Raw genomic sequence first — 21,346 nt, 5'->3', positions numbered from 1 at the left:
AACGACGGCTGTAAATTATTATTTTTAATTTCTTTCACCTTGTTTATGCAGTTGGCTTAGTCCTCTGTGTGGGGGGTTGAATGGACCTGAACGCCTGCTCCAAGGAACAGGCCGGTCCTCAATAGACCGCCATTTTTGTTGAGCAGCGTGGTGCTCGGTCTGCCTGCCGTCTTAACGTGACCCCAGCCACACAACCTACTTTATTAACTCACCCCAGGGCTTATCTCGGCTGGAAATGTAACTTACGATAAGGCTGTATGTTTATTCTTACCGTATACATATTTATCCAACTCTGTCTGTACATACTTGCATATAACCCTTTTGCATATCTGTAGATGATACTATATATATCTGTACATATCCCTTACATACTCTTACTAGTTACGTTATACCTGTGTCACTGTACATACCGCAATATACTAGAACTCTGAGTCTCTACACATACTGATACATGTGATTATATAATATCTATTTTTGATGTCCAGTTTAATCACCTGTACATTTTAGATTACTACTGCACTTTACTGTTACATTTGCACTTTGGTTGGATGCCAATTTTTGTTGCTGTGTGATGACAACACATTTGAATCTAAACCAGAAAGGGTGAGATCAGACGCACTTCATAATGTTTAGTTATAGTTAATGTTTCTGATCGTGGTTTATGTATGTAGGTCAGTGGTTTCATCTCAACAGCTTGCATTCATTCATGTCTGATTTCCTTCCCACAGATTCGGGCTACGGCCAGGGCGCAGCACAAAGGTAGCACTAATACATTACCATGGTATCTGCGGGGGATTCAAAAGTATTACATTAATAATTCTCAATTTAAGGCCTTTATTTAACATAAAGTTTGTATCCAAGTAGTTTTTTTCTTTTGGGGTGGCGGGGGGGGGGGCGCTACCGGGAGCATGTATGGTAACTGGCAAGATTTTAAATTGGCCCTCAATTGCCAGTTCAGTGTTGCTATATTTTTGGTATTGGTAGTGGCATACGAAATTGGTATTCAAAAGTCCTATGTTTGGCTTGTTTAAACCGGCAGACACCATGATTACACACTCAAAAAATAAAACTAGTACATGCATTAGCCATATAGACAATGGGGATATACAAGCATGTAACCCTGACGATTAGGGTTGTTCTATTGTGGGTTCAAGAGAATGTATTTGATTCATAATCTGGATGTATTACACTTGATTAATCCCCATTTGGATTTTCGTGTCAGCCTATGAAGTCATAGAACAAGACGTTTTGTGCTGAATCTGACCATGTTGTTGTTTTCTCAGCTATGGCTCGTATGGCAGTCAGCAGGGTGGGCAGGTAAGCTCCTCTTCTCTCCATCTAGCAGTTTTTTTTTAAGAGTTAGAGAAACTGAAACACATCTTCACCAATTTAGGATATTTTGGTAAAGTCTGGGTGGAAATAAACATGTTGTGAATTTGTCACACCAGAAAAATGTGTTAACCACCCAGCCAAAATGTAGTGATTGATAACATGGATAACTATTATAAATATGGATGTCCTGGTCCGACTTCAAAGATCTGTATAACTTTTGAGCTACCCTCAACTCTGGGGGAACCATGCTAATGTGCCCTAGTTTTTATGTAGTGTTGGGGAGAGGTTATACTAAGGATGGCTCAAGTGTGTCATCTAGCCCCAAAAATCCTGAAGACGAATGGCTCCACAATTCAGTACTAAATAGTTCAGTCTTCTCACACGTTTTCAGCAACTATTTCCTACAACCTCCTGTGGTTTCTATGGTAACATAATGTTAAACAGCCTTCCAATCTTTCCTATGGTTTCCAGAGTTACGGTCAAGGAAACGGTGGGGCTTCTTATGGACAGAGCTATGGTAGCAGCTACGGACAGACTGGTATGAAGAAACATATGTAGATGCATATGCCCATATTTATATCTATATTGAGGTATAAAAGTCATTGTGGTGATTGTTTTCTACCTGTCCGGTGTCTTTGTCAGAGGGTGGTTACGGCCAACAGACACAGGGAGGCTACGGTCAGCAGCCGCCGCCTCAGCAGCCGCCGCCTCAGCAGCCGCCGCCTCAGCAGCCAAGCTATGAAGGCTACGGACAGCCAGCCGCCCAGGACACGTCAGGGTAAGGCCTCTGGCATAGTACTGTCCTGTTCAACTTAACCTCATAACAGGCACCCCCAAACGTGGCAATTTTTGTACTTTAACTTGAGGACTGCATACTTTTTTTGCAAACTAAAATACTATACTTTATACTACTCATTGGTTACAACCCTGTCCTATAATTTCAGATCGCCAAATGATTGACTGAGGTAGAGCGTCGTGACTTGTGGGTGGTATTCAGGGGGGGAAGTCTGCCGTGTACTTCTGCGCACAACTCTCATATCGGCATGTAACTTGAGAGCCGCTGAGTAGATTGTCGCCTGAAACGGCAATCGACAGGCAACAAATACTAACTGAACGTTATTGGCATAGATTGGAGCGCAGTTAGTGTCTACCTTCTGTGAACAAACTCGTTGCAATCCGATCCCAAATGTCTGAGCCATATCCATTATAAGAATGGAACTGTACATGCAGTAGATTTAATTCTCGGTTCTTCCTGCGCGCCTGGTGATACTAAATCCAAATTGAACTCTGGCATTGCAAAGAGTAGATTTAGCCCGATCCATATATGTGCAAGTTGGATATAATAAGGTCATTTATAGGCCTGATATTCTATAATATTTCAAATTGCATGTGTCCGGATGGCAGAATTCAGTACTGTATCTACAAAACCTTCTGTTCATCTTCCCTTTATTAATTTCCTTAGATTTTTTTGTACACATGATCTCAAGAAGTTTTTCATGTCTGGTCATTTTTAGCATGGTGGTGTTCACTGTCAAAGATGCAAAGAAAAATCATAATTTATATTCTCGTTTCATCACAATTTACTCAAGCCTAGTAACGGACACAATATTTCTGACATTGGGAATACATTCCCTGATATCCATAGATGTCCCTAGATACCAAGACCAAATGGACCTTGTAGAAGTGGAGCAATCTTCCATTTACTTAGGGATGTATTTTTGGGCTGATTTTCAGAAAATAGGGCTAGTGCAGATGGATAATACAATAAAGAGGTGCAGTAAAATGAAATATGAGCCAAGTTAAGCACAATAGAATAATATAAAATATGGGCCAGGGCTGTAACAATGTAAATAAAATGATATGGGATATATAACTTAAATAAAATATAGCACAATAGAATATAGTAAAATTTTAAGTAAAAAATAAAATGGGAATAGGCCAGGGCTGTACAACTCGGCAGATGTGGTCAATTATATACACTAATTAGAATGAGCTAACGATACAGTGGGCAAGTATATAGTCCCGGGGGGGGGGGGGGGGGGTTTGTCAGTGAGGCTTGTTGATGGAGCTCACTGCAGATGGGAAGAAACTATTCTTGTGGCATGAGGTTTTGGCCCTGATGGATCGTAGCCTCCTGCCAGAGGGGAGTTACTCAAACAAGTAACACAATCTTGCCTCCACGCTTCAGGGTTCTGCACTTATTGTACTTATAATAGTTTTAAATTATCTTCAAGGTATGGTGACAAGGCTTCAACCTACGGCCAGCAGGGGACCGGCTCCTACGGCCAGCAGAGCTATGGCCAGCAGGGATCTTATGGACAATCTCAAGGAGGAGCAGCAGCAGCAGCAGCAGGAGGAGGAGGAGGAGGAGGAGGAGGAGGAGGAGCAGCAGCAGCAGGAGGAGCAGGAGCAGCAGCAGGTGGCTATGAAAGACGAGCCGAAGGTCTGAATGCACTTTGCATTATGGGGTAGAAACAAGAGAACTCCTCCATTCTGTGATGTCTTTCTGAGCCTGTCCTTTCAGCTGTTTGGATGTGTTTCTGAGTCTGTCCAACAAATGCCAATGATGGTGTTTTTAATGATTTACATTCCTGGTAATGTTCCTCCCCCTGTGCTCTGCACCCAGGTGAGAGCGGCGGCCAAGGCGTGCGCTATGGCCGAGACGAAGACGGCTCAGAGGGCAGCGGATACAGAGGCCGGGGGCGGGGAGGAGGGGCAGGTTATGACCGCGGTGGCAGCAGCGGTGGCTACGAGCGCGGCGGTGGTGGCGGCGGTGGCTACGAGCGCGGCGGTGGTGGTGGCGGCGGCTTCGACCGGGGTGGACGCGGAGGAGGAGGACCACCTGGTGGTATGGGGTAAGTCACAGAGCGCCACTGCCCCCAAGGTACCTCTTACACTGTAGATGCAGCACACCTAGATATAGCCAGCATAGACTGACTTAAGACCCACCAACTAGAGGTCACACATTCATTGACACTGATGTTAATACACCCCCCCCCCCCCCCCATATCTTCAGTTGGTATATTCCAACGGACTCATTTGGATATGATGCTGATAAGACACATTATAGGTGGAGTTTAACTCTTAACCAGATGTATTTGCATGCAGGGGTTTTGCTCCCAGTCAGCTGGTGGTAAAGGTTTGTTAGACCAGATGAGCCTCAATGATGTCGGGTCATTCCATGTTAGACCTCGTCCCTCAGTTGGGACTAGTTAGCCCACTGCTCTCACCCAAGTTAGCTAGGTCAGGTTAAAGGGACTAGTTAGCCCGCTGCTCTCACCCAAGTTAGCTAGGTCAGGTTAAAGGAACTAGTTAGCCCGCTGCTCTCACCCAAGTTAGCTAGGTCAGGTTAAAGGGACTAGTTGGTTCGCTTCTTTCACCCAAGCTAGCCAAGTCTGGTTAAAGGTACTAGTTAGCCTGTTGTACTCACCCTAGCGAACTAGGTCAGGTTAAAGGGACTAGTTAGCCCGCTGCTCACCCAAGTTAGCTAGGTCAGGTTAAAGGGACTAGTTGGCTTGCTTCTCTCAACCAAGCTAGCCAAGTCTGGTTAAAGGTACTAGTTAGCCTGTTGTACTCACCCTAGCGAACTAGGTCAGGTTAAAGGGACTGGTTAGCCTTGCTGCTCACATCCATGCTAGCTAGGTCAGGTTAAAGGAAAGTCTTTGACATTTAGAATTGTACTCCTTTTTTATTTATATTTGGGGGCGGGGGTTCCAGTCCTTGTTTGCATTTGTTATTGAAACATAAAGGTGCCACAAGCTAGCTTGCTGATGGCAGTACCCCATAGGTTTGAATTTGTGTTAGCTTTTGTTTTATTTATTTTGTGTTGGAAACGTTTTCCTCACAATGTCACAAAGTACCAGAGGGAGATAATTGGAGATTTATGTTTAGAATGTGGATGTTGGAGGAATAATTTTATTATTTGTTGCACCCTTTGGAAGACGAGATAGCAGCCTCACTATAGACTGAAACACGAGCCTTATGCAGAATTGTATTTGAGATTTGAGGACATGTAGGCCTGTGTAATGTAATTCTCACTCGCATCTAGTTCAGACATATTAATCTGTAGGTAGGACTCATGGATGGTAATGGATTAACACTGGCTGTTTCTGAACAGTTGAAAACAAATTCTCTAACTTGTCCTCGCTTATTTCGATTTATTTTTATTTTTATGTGTAGCTAGACACTGTTGCTAAATGTGCTATAGATAACATTCAGCCACTAGATGTCGCACTAGAGCACCAGTATGCCACTTATCCAATCGGGTGCATTCCATGTGGGGAAATGGGAAGTAAGGAGGCGATGCATGCATGCAACATGTACACATTCATTTCAGGCCAATATTCTTTTAATGATTGATCAATATCTGTTTTGGGTGGAAAAGCAATACTTTTATTCTGCACCTTTCTAAAAGCTCTGTGGATAAGATTACTCTACATAAAAATTGCACTATAGCACCTTTAACTTCAACCAGAGAAAGTTACATTGCATCCGATATATTAACAGATTTGAGCTGATGGGCATCTTAAGCTTGGTGTGTTTCCTCTGAGAACCACATAACAGTTATGTTTTTAACAATTGGTTTAACTCCTGGGAAATAATCCAGATGCACTTCTTTTAGAAATGGAATCACACCTTGAGTTGCCTCACATCCCAACAGGTATAATTCCAGTGTTGTGTTTTCTTTGACGTGGAGAAACTTGTGTGTTGTGTTAACATGGATCTACGTTCTATACCACAGGTGTCAAAGTGAATGAAATAAAACTTGGACCTCAGTTAAAGGAAGCTTGTTAAAGCGGCACTCTGTGCCACAAGCCGTGCTGTATCACACAACCCCTGAGCTGGCTACCCGGCCTTTTCTACCCAATCTGGTCAACTTTACAGATAATGTACAGGGTTGTGTGCAGATCCAACCTGCTTCTAGGCCACGTGCTGGAAAAAAAGAACTTGAGAACAAAACAAAAAAAAGATATCTGCACACTGGATTCAAGTTACTAATACTTGAAGGATATTTTTGGGTGTAGAGTGGTATGAAATACTTGCTAGTGATTTGATGCAATGCCATTTGCTTATACAGAGTTCTGGACTGGTTCAAGCTTCAGACGGGCAGCAAATGGCGTCACAAGATAAAAATGTCAACCTGCACCATGACAGCCTGGCAAACTATTTAACAGTCAACACAAAACAGCTAGCCTTGTCTATTTCCTACAACTCTGTGTTAACGCATGACGTGTGGCAACATGAATCGGTTATAGGAAATGCGCCAGACCTGCTTTTGTGGGTGGTTACAACGTTGACCTGCGGGTGATGGTGTACATTAACAACCCTTTTGTCTCATGACTCCATTTGCTGCCTGTCTGAAGCTTCCCAGTTCACTCAGAACCAGGCCAGAACTCCAATCGTGGGACTCGGTGAGTATGCTAACGGCTATGGCACCAAGTATATCACCCACCCCTACCTCGTTAGTCAAAACGTTGTGCCGTTAAGTAATGGGGAGCTCGAAATTCAGTGTGCAGATATTCTCACAATTTAGTAGCCATGGTAATGATGATTGGGTGACATCACGTGGTAACTGAGCGCCTTCATTACCTGGGCCTGACTACTCGCTGGGCGCTCTGCCTTGGGAGAGACTAGATGCCCTAGTGTGGTGAACATGCCCAGAATGCCTTGCAGTCCAACAAAGAATGAGCCACATCGGGATGCTTTTAAATGTGTACTACGCTCATAGACCCTCTGTGATTGTGCTAGACCTAAGACACAATAACAATGGGCTACTGTTAACTAGTTGCTAACTTAATGGCCCATCTGAAAATTACTATGCCTCTTACAGGTCTCAAACTGTTATATCATCAACCGGTCAGGACTAGTATATGATGAAAGCCAAGCTATCTACCTAACTACTAGAATTCTAGTGCAATATACCCATTTTACTGCAGTTAGCAAACGCCATTAACACTGTTAGCTGGACAATACAGATTTATTTTTAGTTAGAAATCAGTTAATGGTAGCTCATTGTTATTTGTTAAGTGTACGTTTAGTACAATCGGAGGGTCTACGAGTGCATGTAAAAAGCATCCAGACATGTGCTCTGTCTCCGTCGGACTGCGAGGCATTCTGGATACATTTACTGCATCAGGGCGTCTAGTCTCTCCTGCTCTGCCCCTCGATAGTCTGCCGCCCCTTTGATCTGTAATTTCCAAGACTAACAACCATGCCCTCATCTGAGAGATCTCTGCCATAGTCACACACAGATGGGGAAGTAGGAGGGCTATGGGCTCTCAGTTGAGGACAAAGGAAAAGCCATCATATCTCCAATTTTTCCTCTGCAGAGGTGGTGACCGTGGTGGCTACAAAAATTTCGGTGGTAAGTGACAAGCATCAAAAGACCTGTGTCTTGGTGGGGGAGGAGGAGAGAACATGATTTAAAAAAAGGGAAAGAGAAAAGGAAAGTGAAAGCCACCATTTCATGTCCAGATCCCAAGGGGACTCCAGCAGTATTGTTGTTTAGTGGGATGTCTCTTCAGATATGGTGGCGATGGAAGCCTGAGCTGTTAAAATATTGGTGTTTTTGTTTGCATGGAGACGGGGTTTGAATGTAAAAGCAGGAGGAGAGGCAGTGTGGCCATGCGAAGGAGAACAGGCTTCTAGAACGGGAGACATTTGGTGGTTTTCTTTGTCTAAAACTGAACAAAACAATCTCAGTTCTGCTCTTGTTGCAAGGTGTTGGTTTATGATGCAACCGTCTCAGAAACTAAACAACCTGCTGCATAAAGCTGTAAACATTTGACTTTATTGAAATGTTTTTTTTTTTTTTAAGTAGCATCATGCATTTTGTAGGACTGAAGTTGATTAGTTTGCATTTGTGTGTAGAAGACTGGCTATTAAGATGCCTTGCTCATGGGTTGTCATCCATCCTCTCCTTTTCTGTTTTCCAGGGCCTCGAGACTACGACCAAAGAGATGAACCCGGTAAGAAACATCAGTATTTACCTCATTATGAGATTAAGGCATTTCACCCACGTTCACAGAAGGGTAGAGGCACTAACTGCGTTCTATTTTATGGCAATAACGTTCAAGTTTGTTCCACCCGTGAGAGATGACTCTGAAAATAAGGAGAGAAAAGAGCTGGGAAGTGTACTTTTTTTTATTCAAAAGCCCTCGTTCTCTTCTCAAAAGACTACTCAAGTTGGGTTGCGTCGTCAATATGCGCCTTTTTCCGACTCGATGCGCTGAGATTTCTATAAACTCCTATTTCACTAATAACACATAAAATCATTGGTAAACAAACGTAGTGCTGAAAATATACACTTTGACTGCTGTTTTGAACTATCAACCTCTAGCACCAGTGCTATGTGCAAAAAGTTACCATACAGCCCTGACTAATGATAGCAGTATCTTCACTCGAGATGCAGCTTCTGAAAGACTGATGTCTGCCCAGATCCCATATGGCCCACTTTTCAGAGGGTTAAGCGCCTCTTTTATGTTTTAATACTAAGATAAGAGTGTGCTGGTAGGAAATAATAACTCAAACTGTCATAACAGATTTTCTTTTTTTTTTTTTTTATACTTCGATGTGTGTGTGAGAGAACTACCCATCCCAGTTAGGACAGCCGAATCCCGTCCAATCTTTCGCCGTCGACTAAAGACTCACTTCTTCAACCATTATCTGAAATGATTAAAAAAAAAAAAAAAAAATCTAACCGTGACTAACCTTACTGTCATGCACTTTTCCTAATAAACTAACCTACACTGTAACACGCAACACTTTTTTTTTTTTTTTTATCTTTTTTTTTATATAAACTTTGACCAGTCACCTGGTTCTTTTAGCGTTTATCGCTTTTTCTTCGCATTCATACTTGGTCAAGTTCGACCGACAGAAGCAGGCTGAAAGGGTTCAGATGGGGGGGGAAAGACACACTGGGAAAGGCACGGCTGCCGTCCGGGATTCGAACGCGCTCAGCCCCAGAACCGCGCGAGCGCGGTTGTCCACGGCGCTGAAATAGCACTCGCGGTACGTGGTGAGCTACTGGAGCTCCCCAACACGCATCACTTTGATAAACATTGTTACTCAGCTGATAGAGTTGTACCCTTCTTGCTGTCTTGTCGTACAGAACTTGTAAGTCGCTTTGGATAAAAGCGTCAGCTAAATGACTAAATGTGTGTGAGTGCGCATGGGGCCATTGGGTGGGGCCGGGGGACAAATACACTGGAGGAAAGTAACCCAGCTCAGCACTGCCCAAATTATATCATCACTATTGCCCGTTTGAAGTAGGGCTGGGCGATATGGAAAAAAATCATATCGCGATAACGATATGATAATTTTATTTTATTTCTCGATATCGATAATTATCGAATTGTTATAAGTATAAAAAAAAATTAAATTTTTTTTTTTTTTTTTTTTTTTTTTTAAACAACAGATGTATGTTTATTTTGCAGCAATTCTTTGTCATTGCCGCCATCTTTAGTGTTACATCCCCTCACACTCCAGTTCTCAGGCTGCAGCTGGTTTAAAAGCTAAAGTAAACCGGCTTCTCTGCTGGCTGTGGCTCCAGAGGAGTTGAACAGTTCTGGCTCTGCTAGTTTATTTTCGATCTTTTGCCGCTTTTTTGGTGGACAAACCACCGCACATGTGCACTGTGACTCGTGACTGGAGTCTAGTTCTGCTAGCACACATAGCCTACTGTGTACAGATGGTTTCAAAATGTATTTTAAATTAGAAAGCAAACAAAATAAATGGACAAGAGAAAAAGAAATCTGAATTTGGTCAGTATTGTCATTTGGACAAGCAAAGCCATTACTTTAAGTTGCAGGCAAGAAAGACAAGTCTGTCCACTGTCTCTGGTTTTAAAACTGCCCTGTTGCAAAAAAAAAAAAAAAAAAAAACGATTTTTTTTGATATTCGATATCGATTATTAAAATATATCGCGATATTTATCGTTATATCGCCCAGCCCTAGTTTGAAGTATATCATCCTCAAATACATATACACCTACATGCCTTGTAGAATTCCACACATAAGAAAGAAAGATACTGTGACGAATAAACAAAATAGGAAATAAAATTTAGATAAGGTGCTACTGAGATGTTTTGGTGAGTTCTTTGTTTTTGTGTGGAAGTTGCCCTTCTTAAAAATGCATGAACATTCACTGATTGGTCTGTAGTGGAGTCTACATTGCCGGACCATGTAGAATCCGGACCTTGTAGACTGACATAATTCTGTGCATAGTTTAGTCTACACAGGCCATATTTCAAATAATCAAAATCTTACTTAATTCATCTTAAACATTCTTGATTTGGGGGATTGGTAGTTCCCATGAAATCTGAAGTTGTTCAAACGATAACAGCGATCCACCTTGAATTAAATCACACAGCCGAGTGAAACCTTGTTGGCTCAGTCACGAAAGGGGCTACTTAATTAATTAATCCAACCCACTTTATTTATAGAGCACATTTAAAAACAACAAAGTTTATGAAAGTGATGTACAAGTCCCACAACATAAGATAAAAAAAAAAAAATCGAAGCTTCGAATGAAAATCGAAGCTCAGCCCCGAAGCTTCGATTGCCAAAAAAAGCTTCGAAGGTCAGCCCTAGTAAAGATAAATATTGTCGCTTTACTGTCAGTTTGACAGTTGGACTGTAGGAAAACTGGTGTGAAGACATGCTAGCGTGTTTGGCTTAACCCTTTCTCTGCCACGCTTATATCCATCCTTGTAGCCAGTCTGCCAGCTCTATTTGTCTATGGAGATGTTCACCTACTTTGCAGGGCTATAACTTTTTAAATTGTATTGCTAAATTGACATTATTATGGCCCATTTAACATCGATTAGCTATCGTTCAGGGTGTAGGAACGTTTAACTTTTTCATTCACACATTCATACAAAAATACGGTCTAGAGTATAAATATGTTTTTATCGTGGGCGTAGTGGGCAAGGCGCTCGCCACGAATGACTGACTCTGGGCTTGCCTGTTCAAGCCCAGCACTCCACATTGCTTTCAGTTTAGCTGGTTGTTCATACTAATACACATTGGCCGTATTAGGGGGTGGGAAACTGATGGGTGGGGATCGGGCTTTGTGTACAGCGACTCCTACAGGTCGGTTGGTGCGCCTGCGCAGTAGAATCATGAAGTGTCGGGGGCAGCGTGAGCCTCCCACGCGTTACTCCTCGACACTGAGATCGAGCTGCGCAGGTGAAAAGATGTGACTGCTGTTACCTCAAGTACCGGAGGGGACTTGTGCTATGTATGACTTAGTCCACATTGCAGCTGGCTTGTGGGAGGCAAGAAACGGCGTTCGTGACAGAGGAGGGTTGAATTGGATGATACGAAATTGGGATGGGAGAAAATATAGAAAATGGGAGAAAAAGTGGATCAAAAAAAATATGTTTTTATCGTTTTCTGCAGTATTTCATAGAACGTGAGTTATAGCCATTTATGCATATATTGGATCATCAAATGCAGTTTGATAGCGATTGACGCCAGATTAAAAATTTCAATTGTACAAGGTCCTAAACGTCATGACTCATCATCTGCTGGTGACCGGGGGGGGGGGGGTCGTTTATAATGCAATGACCGACGTTAAATGAATCATGTAGTATGCGTGATATTAGGGATGCCCCGATCGATCGGCCACCGGTCGTTATCGGCCGATAATCAGTATAAATATGCGATCGGTGATAATGCTTTATTTTCGCCGATCGTCAAAACCGATCTCACTCGCTGAGTTCTGTCTCAGACACCGGGAGCTGCACACACTCCCACACAGTGGTGCGGCGTCTGCTCCTCCATCCAGCCCCTCCCGCACGCATGTAAACACGGGTCTAGTCTAGTGGGACGGGAGGACGGCGTCTCCCTGAGCTAATGTTAGCTACAGTTACAAAATGACCCAGTCAACCATTCACTTCCAGTCCAATACATGAGGCATTGTCTAACCCAGTGTTTCTCAACGTGTGGGGTGCAGAGGCATGACGGGGGGCATTGAGATTTATTTAAAAAAAAAAAAATGCATTACAGAAAATTATCACTAAAGTGCTATCTGTTGCAGCTGCACTGTTCTCCATGAAAATACATATTTGGATAAGTTTGACCATTTCTCAAAATCTGAAAATCATTATTTAATAAAACACAGAAAAGGATTACCAAGTTACTCTGGATAAAAAAAACTTTACAGACAACATTGAGACAAAGCTTCCTGACACATCTCTATCCAAACTCTTGGAAGAACTCATTGAAATCTCATCTGATACCACCTGTAGAGCTAGTTTCAGAGTGTGGTGCTGAGTACCAAGTATCTCATGATGCAGCAGTTAAGGTGTGGCCAAGTTGAGCCCTGAGGATGACATTCGTGTTGCCTTGTCAAAGACTGACAGCAATAAAGACTGTTTGCAATGTTCGCTTTGTAAATTCCCAGTCACTGAGTGAAGATCTGCTGTTTTGCAAATATGTCAAAAACAGAGCGACGGCTGATGAGCTCTTCAAAATTATTGACAGTTACCTGACAGAACATGGACTGAAATGGGAGAACTGTGTGGGCTTTTGCTCTGACGGTGCGCAGGCTCATCAAGGGGGTCTCGCCAAACGCGCAATGGACTCACTGTAAATTCACAGAGGTGCCAGCGTCAAGACAGCTTAGCCCTGAGCTGAATGAGGTTTTGACAGAAGTTATAAACGTGGTAAATTTCATCAACTCGACCCCTGAAAGCGTGCCTGTTCTCTGCGCTGTGTGAGGAGATGGGAGCTGACCATTCTGCAGTGCTGTTTCACAGCAAGGCAAGGTGGCTCTCGCGAGGGAAGGTGTTGTCAATTTGAAAGGTCACGATATTGGTGTTATTTCAATAAATTTAAACATGGCCCATTTCATGACTATTTTGTTGTGGCGAGGGGGGGGGAGGGCCCAAAATATTTTGGTCCGCCAAAGGGGGGCCTGACAGAAAGTTTTGAGAAGCACTGGTCTAACCGAACGGTATCTAGCCGGCCAGCTACCGATAGCTCCTGACATCAACAAACGCTCCAGCAAGTCTAGTAGAGACGTGTATGATACCTCCGCTAGCTCACGTTAGCTGACGCCAGCTCACTGTTCAAAACGAAATGTCCCACTGAACTAAATAGTTCACTGAGGCGTTGTATTAACGTTATATATCCGGCCAGCAGTAGCCACAGATGGCTCCTGATATCAATGTTTTATAACACTCATTCGATGCGTATTCGAGCTGAGGGCATGTTGTTGAATGGGATCAATAGCGTCCAGCTGCAGCTCCGGAGAATCCTGGCCGTAGCTGCAGGCTACTCGAGTATAGGGTCCAGCTGCAGCTCCGGAGAATCCTGGCCGTAGCTTGAGGCTACTAGAGTACACGCAGACAGTGGAGCTTGTTGCGTGGTGGCGATGTCTCGCAGATAATACAAGTACAAGTCTAATTATATAATATATATATTTTATAAAAATAAAAAAAAATTATATATTTTTTTAATCAAACTATTGCTATCGGCCAATATGGCTCACGACGATCGGTGATCGGTATCGGTGGCAAAAAACGTGATCGGGGCATCCCTAGGTGATATATTGATCACAGCAGTTTGTCTGGATAATAATCAAAAACGCTGAAACTCACCGCAGCTTCCTCGTAGAGATGGGGGATGATACTGGAGCAAAAAGATCGCTATTATGGGATGTTGATCTATGCGATCCATTTCCAGGTTTTATAATACTATATACGTCCAAATGTTTATCGAGTTATGGCAACGGATCGATTATCCAGTGTGTCCAGATGGAGTCCCGCGAGCGATAGCGAGTGGCGGACTGAATAGGGGGGACACCAAGCACTTCCGCCCCACTTCCGGTTTGGCAACTCGCCGATTGGCCACCAGGTGGCGGTATTGAAGCGCTGGAGAGTTGAGCGGAGTCCTACAGCACCAGTCAAGGATCCGTGGGTGAAATATGAATACCATGACAGAAATTTGAAATATTGATCTCAAAGACGCTGTAAAACGTCATTGGCAGATTACGCATGGCGAGGAATGACGTCTTAACACGTCATTGGCCATTAAAGTGTTAATACATTGGGTGCCACGCCTCTTTGCCCAGATAACCCCTTCCGTGCCAGCGCTTTAGTCAATGGGAGGTCGGGGATATTTGTGAACGCTTAAACTATATCTTAAATTATGGCTATGGGTCTAAAACACCCCTCGATTATCAATGACTTGCTTGCAGTCAACATGTACGAAACGGATTGTTTTTTCATTGGTACATTTCTGTTGTATGCAGTTTTGAATAAGAGTATAGTTTCGGAGAGTTCTAGTAATTTCAGAGAAATTCCGCGATAATATTCCATTATTGGAATACACAAAACACGTTCATTTTTCGGCTGATTTATTAATAGTTTTCAAATAAACGCTCGATTATCGATAGTATGTGTACTTATGCACGCTAGAGAATTTTTTTTTTATTCATGACCTGGTCAGCGCTAATGTCATACACACACAGATGCGTTGTGATCGCTATGAATCCAACGTTATAGTCAAAAACACATAATCGACACTGCTCTGAGGGTCCTCAGTCAATCTGGTAACACGATACTGCCTGCCAGAGATGGGAAAACCCTGGACCGGACTTTTTTTCTGATGCACATGGCCACCCATTCCAATGATCTGCATTACCATCCGGGAGACGATAGGCGGCGGTATTTGCCCTTTTCGAGCTCAGACCATTCACAATGATAACATCTATTTGCATATTCTTGGTATCTAGGGACATCTATGGACCTCAGTGAATGTATTCCCAGTCCCAGAAATATTGTCTATTACTAGGCTTGCTTAAATTGTGATGAAACAAAGGAGAATATGAATTATGATTTTTCTTTGCATCTTTGACAGTGAATAACACCATGCTAATAATGACCAGACCAGGGTTTCAGTTAGCCGGTAATTACCGGTATTTGACCGGCAAAATCTGTTGAAGTCCGACATATTTAATCTCTCCGGTCATAATGTCCGGTGAAAATAATTCCCTCTAAGCACAATTTGATTATTTGAATTGTATTAAAATAGGCTAAAATTAAATAGCCTATGCGATGAACGAACCAATCATTACATTTGTTTAATCGTTGCTTAACACTATGGCGTCCGAGAACGAGTATATACGTGTTTCGAAAAAGAGCGTTGTGGACCAGAGCCACGAGTATATACGTGACTAGTTATTGTTTTATTCCATATTTATAACTCTTCTTAGGTACCCGATCCACTACCCATCTTTTCACATATTTAATTTTTGAAACATGTAGTACCGGCCAGACCCGCTTAGGGGCGCCATCGCTCCACTGCAGTATCAAAGTACAGTTCTGTGGGCCGATCATAGATCCTTGATCCCAGCCGAACATCCTCTATCTTGGATCAGCTTCCGGGCGTTTTTTTCAGGGTGGAATAATGGGATTTATGATTAGCCAATGTGCATATCGATCTACCAGAATCCGATGACTGGTGAGGAAATGCTGCCGGCGATCACATGGCCTGACGGTAGGATAATATTACCCCAAATTACAGCTGGATTGGACATTGTTTTATAACGTAACGTGATTCGTCAGCACACTGTATTGCTAATCAATAATAGTAATCGGCGTTCCCCGCCGCCCCCATTTCATCCATAGATGCTCTGTAATAGTCCGGATGCTACGCAGTTTGTTTTATTTCATTCGTATATATACAGCAGAAATGGCGTTTGATATAACGGCGCCAACGTTTAGCCTATTTTGCAGCCTCCTGCAGAAAAGCCTAGACTAAAAGCGCGATATACCTTATATTCACGACACTATAAAATGACAACCAACCGATGGATTTTTATTTTCTTTAAGCCATTATGAAGGCACGGTTTATGCACTCAAGTGACAATGAGAATGGACAAATAGCAATACTATAAATGATATATAAAGCTCTTAGTGCTGGGTTTGCGAGTGCATGCAGCTGCAGAGCCACAGAACCCACCAGCTGTGCCGGCACAGTGCAATACTCCAATTCAGCCATTGACAATTCAGCTGTTGGGTGGGGGGCGCTGCTGAGCGGTCCCCAGATAGGGCCTGAAAACAGCAGAATCTGCGGCTCTGCAGCGGCATACACTCGCAAATAAGTCGTTGGGAGGTGGAGAGTCATCACGCAAACCCACGGTAATGTTGCTGTCTCTCTCTGCCAAATTTCTCAGTTCTTCGCTTGATATAATTAATACAAATGTCCAATATAACGGAATTCGTTAGCTCATAAAAATGTGATTATAACAGACTGCTGTTTATTAATGTCGGGCCGACTGCCCACAGACACCCATTTGATTTAAAGTCAGCAGCAGCACGGAGTCTCTGGTCTTATTTTATTTGGAATATAATGACTGTATACGCAAAAGTAGCCTAGTTTTAAGTTAAAATATTATTAATCTACATGCCTTGAGGATGTCATTCTTTATATAGCCTGCCTATCGATTGTTTTAAAGCTCAATAAACTCTGACCGGAATTTCTCTCATTTGACCGGTAGATTGAAATCTACCGGACACTGAGGCCGGCAACAATTTTTTTCTAACGGAAACCCTGGACCAGACATGAAAAACTGCCACTGATCTCGTTCAGTACCTTCTTGAGATCATGTGTACAAAGAATCTTAAGGAAATTTATAAACGGAAGGTTCTGTAGATTCAGTAGGGCTGGGTGAGATTATCGTGATATATTTTAATAATTGATATCGGGGGGGGGGGGGGGGGGGGGAATACAAATAAAAATTGTGACCTGTAACAGGGCAGTTTTAAAACCAGAGACAGTGGACAGACTTGTCTTTCTTGCAACTTAAAGTAATGGCTTTGCTTGTCCAAATGACAATACTGACCAAATTGAGATTTCTTATTCTTTTTCTCTATTTATTTTGTTTGCTTTCTAATTTAAAATACAGTTTGAAACAGTCTGTACACAGTAGGCTATGTTTGCTAGTGGAGCTAGACTCCAGTCACGGCGATGTTTTTTTGTCTACCAAAAAAGCACCAAAAGATAACTAGCAGAGCCAGAACTGTTCAACTCCCCTGGAGCCACAGCCAGCAGAGAAGCCGGTTTACTTTAGCTTTTAAACCAGCTGCAGCCTGAGAACTGGAGTGTGAGGGGATGTAACACTAAAGATGGCGGCAACGACGAATTGCTGCAAAATAAACATACATCTGTTGTAGGGGTGGATGGTATAAACGGTATACGGTATAAACTGTATGAATTTGCTCTACGGTATGGATTTTGACTATACCGTGTAACCGGTAGTGCAGCTCTAAAATAGCAATGACGTCATGTAACCACAGCGCGACTATTTCACTCGCATTTGCCCCTAAAAATAGATGGAATTAGTCATAGATAATAGATATGTGCGAACTGGAAAAAGTTATTTAGGAGGCTTCGCGCAGTGGGCGTGCCAGCCCCTACCGCACGCATGTAAACACGGGTCTAGTAGTCTAGTGGGACGCGACACGGGAGCTGTCGGCGTCTCCCTGAGCTAACGTTAGCTTAGCTACCGTTACAAAATGACCCAGTCAACTATTCACTTAGTTTAATACATGATGGGGCATTGTCTAACCGAACGGTATCTAGTCGGCCAGCTACCGATAGCTCCTGACATCAACAAACGCTCCACAAAGTCTAGTACTAGAGACGTGTATGCTACCTGTTAGCTCACGTTAACGCAAGTTAGTTCACCGTTCAAAACGAAATGTCCCATTGAACTAAATAATTCACTGAGGCGTTGTATTAACGTTATATATGCAGTAGCTACAGATAGCTCCTGATATCAATGTCTTATAACACTGATTCGATGCGTATTCGAGCTGAGGGCTTGCTAACGTTATACCAATACAATAGGGTCCAGGTGCAGCGCCGGAGAATCCTGGCCGTAGCTCTGCTCGAGGCTACTCGAGTATAGGTCCAGGTGCAGCTCCGGAGAATCCTGGCCGTAGCTGGAGGCTACTAGAGTACACACAGACAGTGGAGCTTGTTGCGTGGTGGCGATGTCTCGCAGATAATACAAGTACAAGTCTAATTATATAATATATATATTTTATAAAAAATAAATTATATAAAATAAAAAAAAGTTATCAAAAACGATGATACCGTGATATATACCGTTACCGTCTATGCTTCAAATTATACCGTGATATAAATTTTAGACCATACAGTCCACCCCTAATCTGTTGTTAAAAAATATAACAATTTTGATAATTATCGAGTGATATGATATCGTTATCGCAATTTTTTTTGCCATATCGCCCAGCCCTAAGATACAGTACTGAATTCTCCCATCTGGACCAATGCCATTTGAAATATTATAGCAGGCTTATAAATTACCTTATTATAGCCAATTCGCACATTTATATATACCGGTATACTAGTGCTGTCAATTGATTAAAATATCTTAATCGCATGATTGTCCATAGTTAACTCGTGATTAATCGCACCCCCCCCCCCTACCTTGAACAGATATTTTTCAAGTTCTAAGTTTTAATACTCTTATCAAACAAATGCTTGTTTTATGCAGCCATTTAACACAAAAAAGACTCTCTTATTGCAAATTCAAAACAGAGTGATGCACACAATAACTTAAGAAAATAATAATTCAAAACAATGAATAAAGTGTGCATAAAATAATAGGGGAAAGAACACGTTAGAAACTTGTTACATTCACCCACACAAGTGCTGAGTAAGCACCCCCCCCCCCTCTTTCTCTCTCACACACGCACTCTCCCAGCTCTCTTTCTCTCTTGCCCCTTCCTCATCTCTCACCCCCCTCTCTCTCTATATCTCACACACACACACACACTTCAGAAACAAACATCAATAATACCCTTGAGTGAAGTCTAGTTAAAAAAAAATCAAAAATCTTAAAGTTAATCGTAAGTTAAAAAAATTAGTGGCGTTAATAGAATCGGGCGATAACACGTTGATACCGTGTTAACTTTGACAGCCTTACTATATACATATATTATCTTTCAAATGCCAGAGTTCAATTTGGATTTAGTATCGCCAGGCGTGCATAAGAACGGATAATGAAATCTACTGTAATGTACAGTAGCTTTTTTAAATTTTTATCAAGGTGGCACCATTTTGAAATTATTTTCAAATAAAAATGTTACTACATGCTAAAAATAGGGAAGATAAACTAACTGTGCTTCAATATATGTCAATAACGTTACGTTTTGTGGTTCATTATCCCGAATAATAAAAGATGTTAAAAGAATTCATACAGAAGTAATGTACTTGAAACCCAATAGAGGCTTTTGGGAAGTGTTCCAAAATTCCAACACATCGAAAGCTATCGGTGTCCTCTACAAAATGGCTGCAAAAAAATACAATTCCCGACGTTCAAATTTCCCAAAATGGCGACGTTCGTGAAATAAACTAGACTAAAATGAAATCTATCTAATAACACTTTAACCTATTGGTAAACTAACTTATTGATGATGATATACATTATAACTGCTGTTGTGACATGGTTATGATGTTTATACTTTAATACGTTTGACAAAAAAAAAACAATACTTCTGTCAAAGTGTCTGGAGAGATTGATTTATGGCGTGATGTCATTTTGGGACCGGTCCCGTCGGGTGGAAGAGGTTAAACCGTAACATCATTGACATTTACAAAAACTAGACTTTCTAAATGTAACTTATTCAATATCTATAGTTATTAGTTATTACAGTAGAAGTACACACCATGATTTTGTTGCTCATTCTGGTGTTATCAACCATGTTGGAACCGTTACTCTATACCCAACCCTGCCTGTAGCCGCTGTTAACTCATTCCCTGCCAACAACGATTTTATACGCGTTTGTCCGCCAATCGTTGAATGCCAACCATGTGTATATATACGTTATTTGATCGTTATTTCTTTTAGTCGCTATTTCCATTCGTTATCCATCCAGGCAGCCTGTGTTACCATAGGGAATGAGTCTGAGATCGCAAAAGTCTGCGGCCGATGTTGCACTTCCTTTGAGACTGTGTTATGAGGCTGTGCGTCGATGAAATTCCTACGGGCGGACTTTTCTAGTAACCTGGATCAAGGGCTTCACCCGATCGCATTGAATAGTTTTCGGGACCCCCGATTCATGTCGGGAGCCAAATGGACAATATTCTTTTTGGAATACCACCGGCCACATAACGTCAATTTCAGCTCGATTGTGCCTTGTTTTCATAGCCATCGCCCTGATCAGCGTATGGGGTTGTACTAACGAATGCCGTTATTGACCATCAATTAATCAGAAACGACCCCCCCCCCCCCCCCCTCATGCATAATACCGCATATGCATTAGAATTTTTAAGTGTAGCATGTGTAGGGATGAAATGCCAATGGATTTAATACAATACATTTACATTACTAGCCTCCCAGGAATTACCCTAAACCGCTCTAAATACTTATATTCACCACAGTATAAAACGGGAATGTATGGATGGAAAAAATATTTATCTTTCACATCTTGAACGATGGATACCAGATGTCAAATGGGCCATAGTATTGCATCCATAGCTATAATATAGTTATTGCCCTGCAAACAAGGTGACGACCCCATTGGTTTAATGCGTGGAAGCACATAGCCAATAGCCATATCCCGTTCCCAGCGTGGCAGAGAGTTAATGCGTGTTTGTCTCGTCTCGTCCACAGCAGCTGGGGAACAGGACAACTCTGACAACAACACCATCTTCGTCCAGGGTCTAGGAGAAGAAGTGACTCCTGATGAAGTGGGAAACTACTTCAAGCAGATTGGAATCATCAAGGTAGGCATGAGGGCTGAAGCCTGTATGAGTACTGTTGCTCGTAACACCATAGATGGATCTGATGGAAGGGACTGCCTCAGAATAGATATGTGACCAGGCACAGACGTTAGGTCTTGTTGGGCAATCTTCACGTATTTTTTTTTTTAAACATAATATGAAAGTACAGGTTCATACCTTTAAAATAAGCCATCACTTGTACAAATACTTTTCAATCAGTCTTATTAACCAAGATGATACCACAATAGCT

General features: G+C 42.2%; 1 protein-coding gene across 1 annotated transcript in view; it reads left to right on the top strand.

The window, feature by feature from the left end:
• The window catches only part of LOC311234588 (uncharacterized protein), a gene marked incomplete at its 3' end in the record, with an annotated part of 45,031 nt that overhangs the window by 582 nt on the left and 23,103 nt on the right, over positions 1-21,346 (top strand). The window contains exons 2-10 of the mRNA XM_084321835.1: positions 729-759; positions 1,284-1,317; positions 1,804-1,870; positions 1,975-2,110; positions 3,567-3,751; positions 3,959-4,187; positions 7,662-7,696; positions 8,268-8,300; positions 20,987-21,099. Of these exons, the coding sequence (XP_084177961.1) occupies positions 729-759; positions 1,284-1,317; positions 1,804-1,870; positions 1,975-2,110; positions 3,567-3,751; positions 3,959-4,187; positions 7,662-7,696; positions 8,268-8,300; positions 20,987-21,099 (863 nt within the window). The remainder of the gene's footprint in view (positions 1-728; positions 760-1,283; positions 1,318-1,803; positions 1,871-1,974; positions 2,111-3,566; positions 3,752-3,958; positions 4,188-7,661; positions 7,697-8,267; positions 8,301-20,986; positions 21,100-21,346) is intronic.

The sequence above is a fragment of the Notolepis coatsorum genome (assembly GCF_963971535.1).
Source record: "Notolepis coatsorum genome assembly, chromosome: 1".
NCBI classification, from domain to species: domain Eukaryota; kingdom Metazoa; phylum Chordata; class Actinopteri; order Aulopiformes; family Paralepididae; genus Notolepis; species Notolepis coatsorum.
This window is presented reverse-complemented; position numbering and strand designations above follow the sequence as displayed.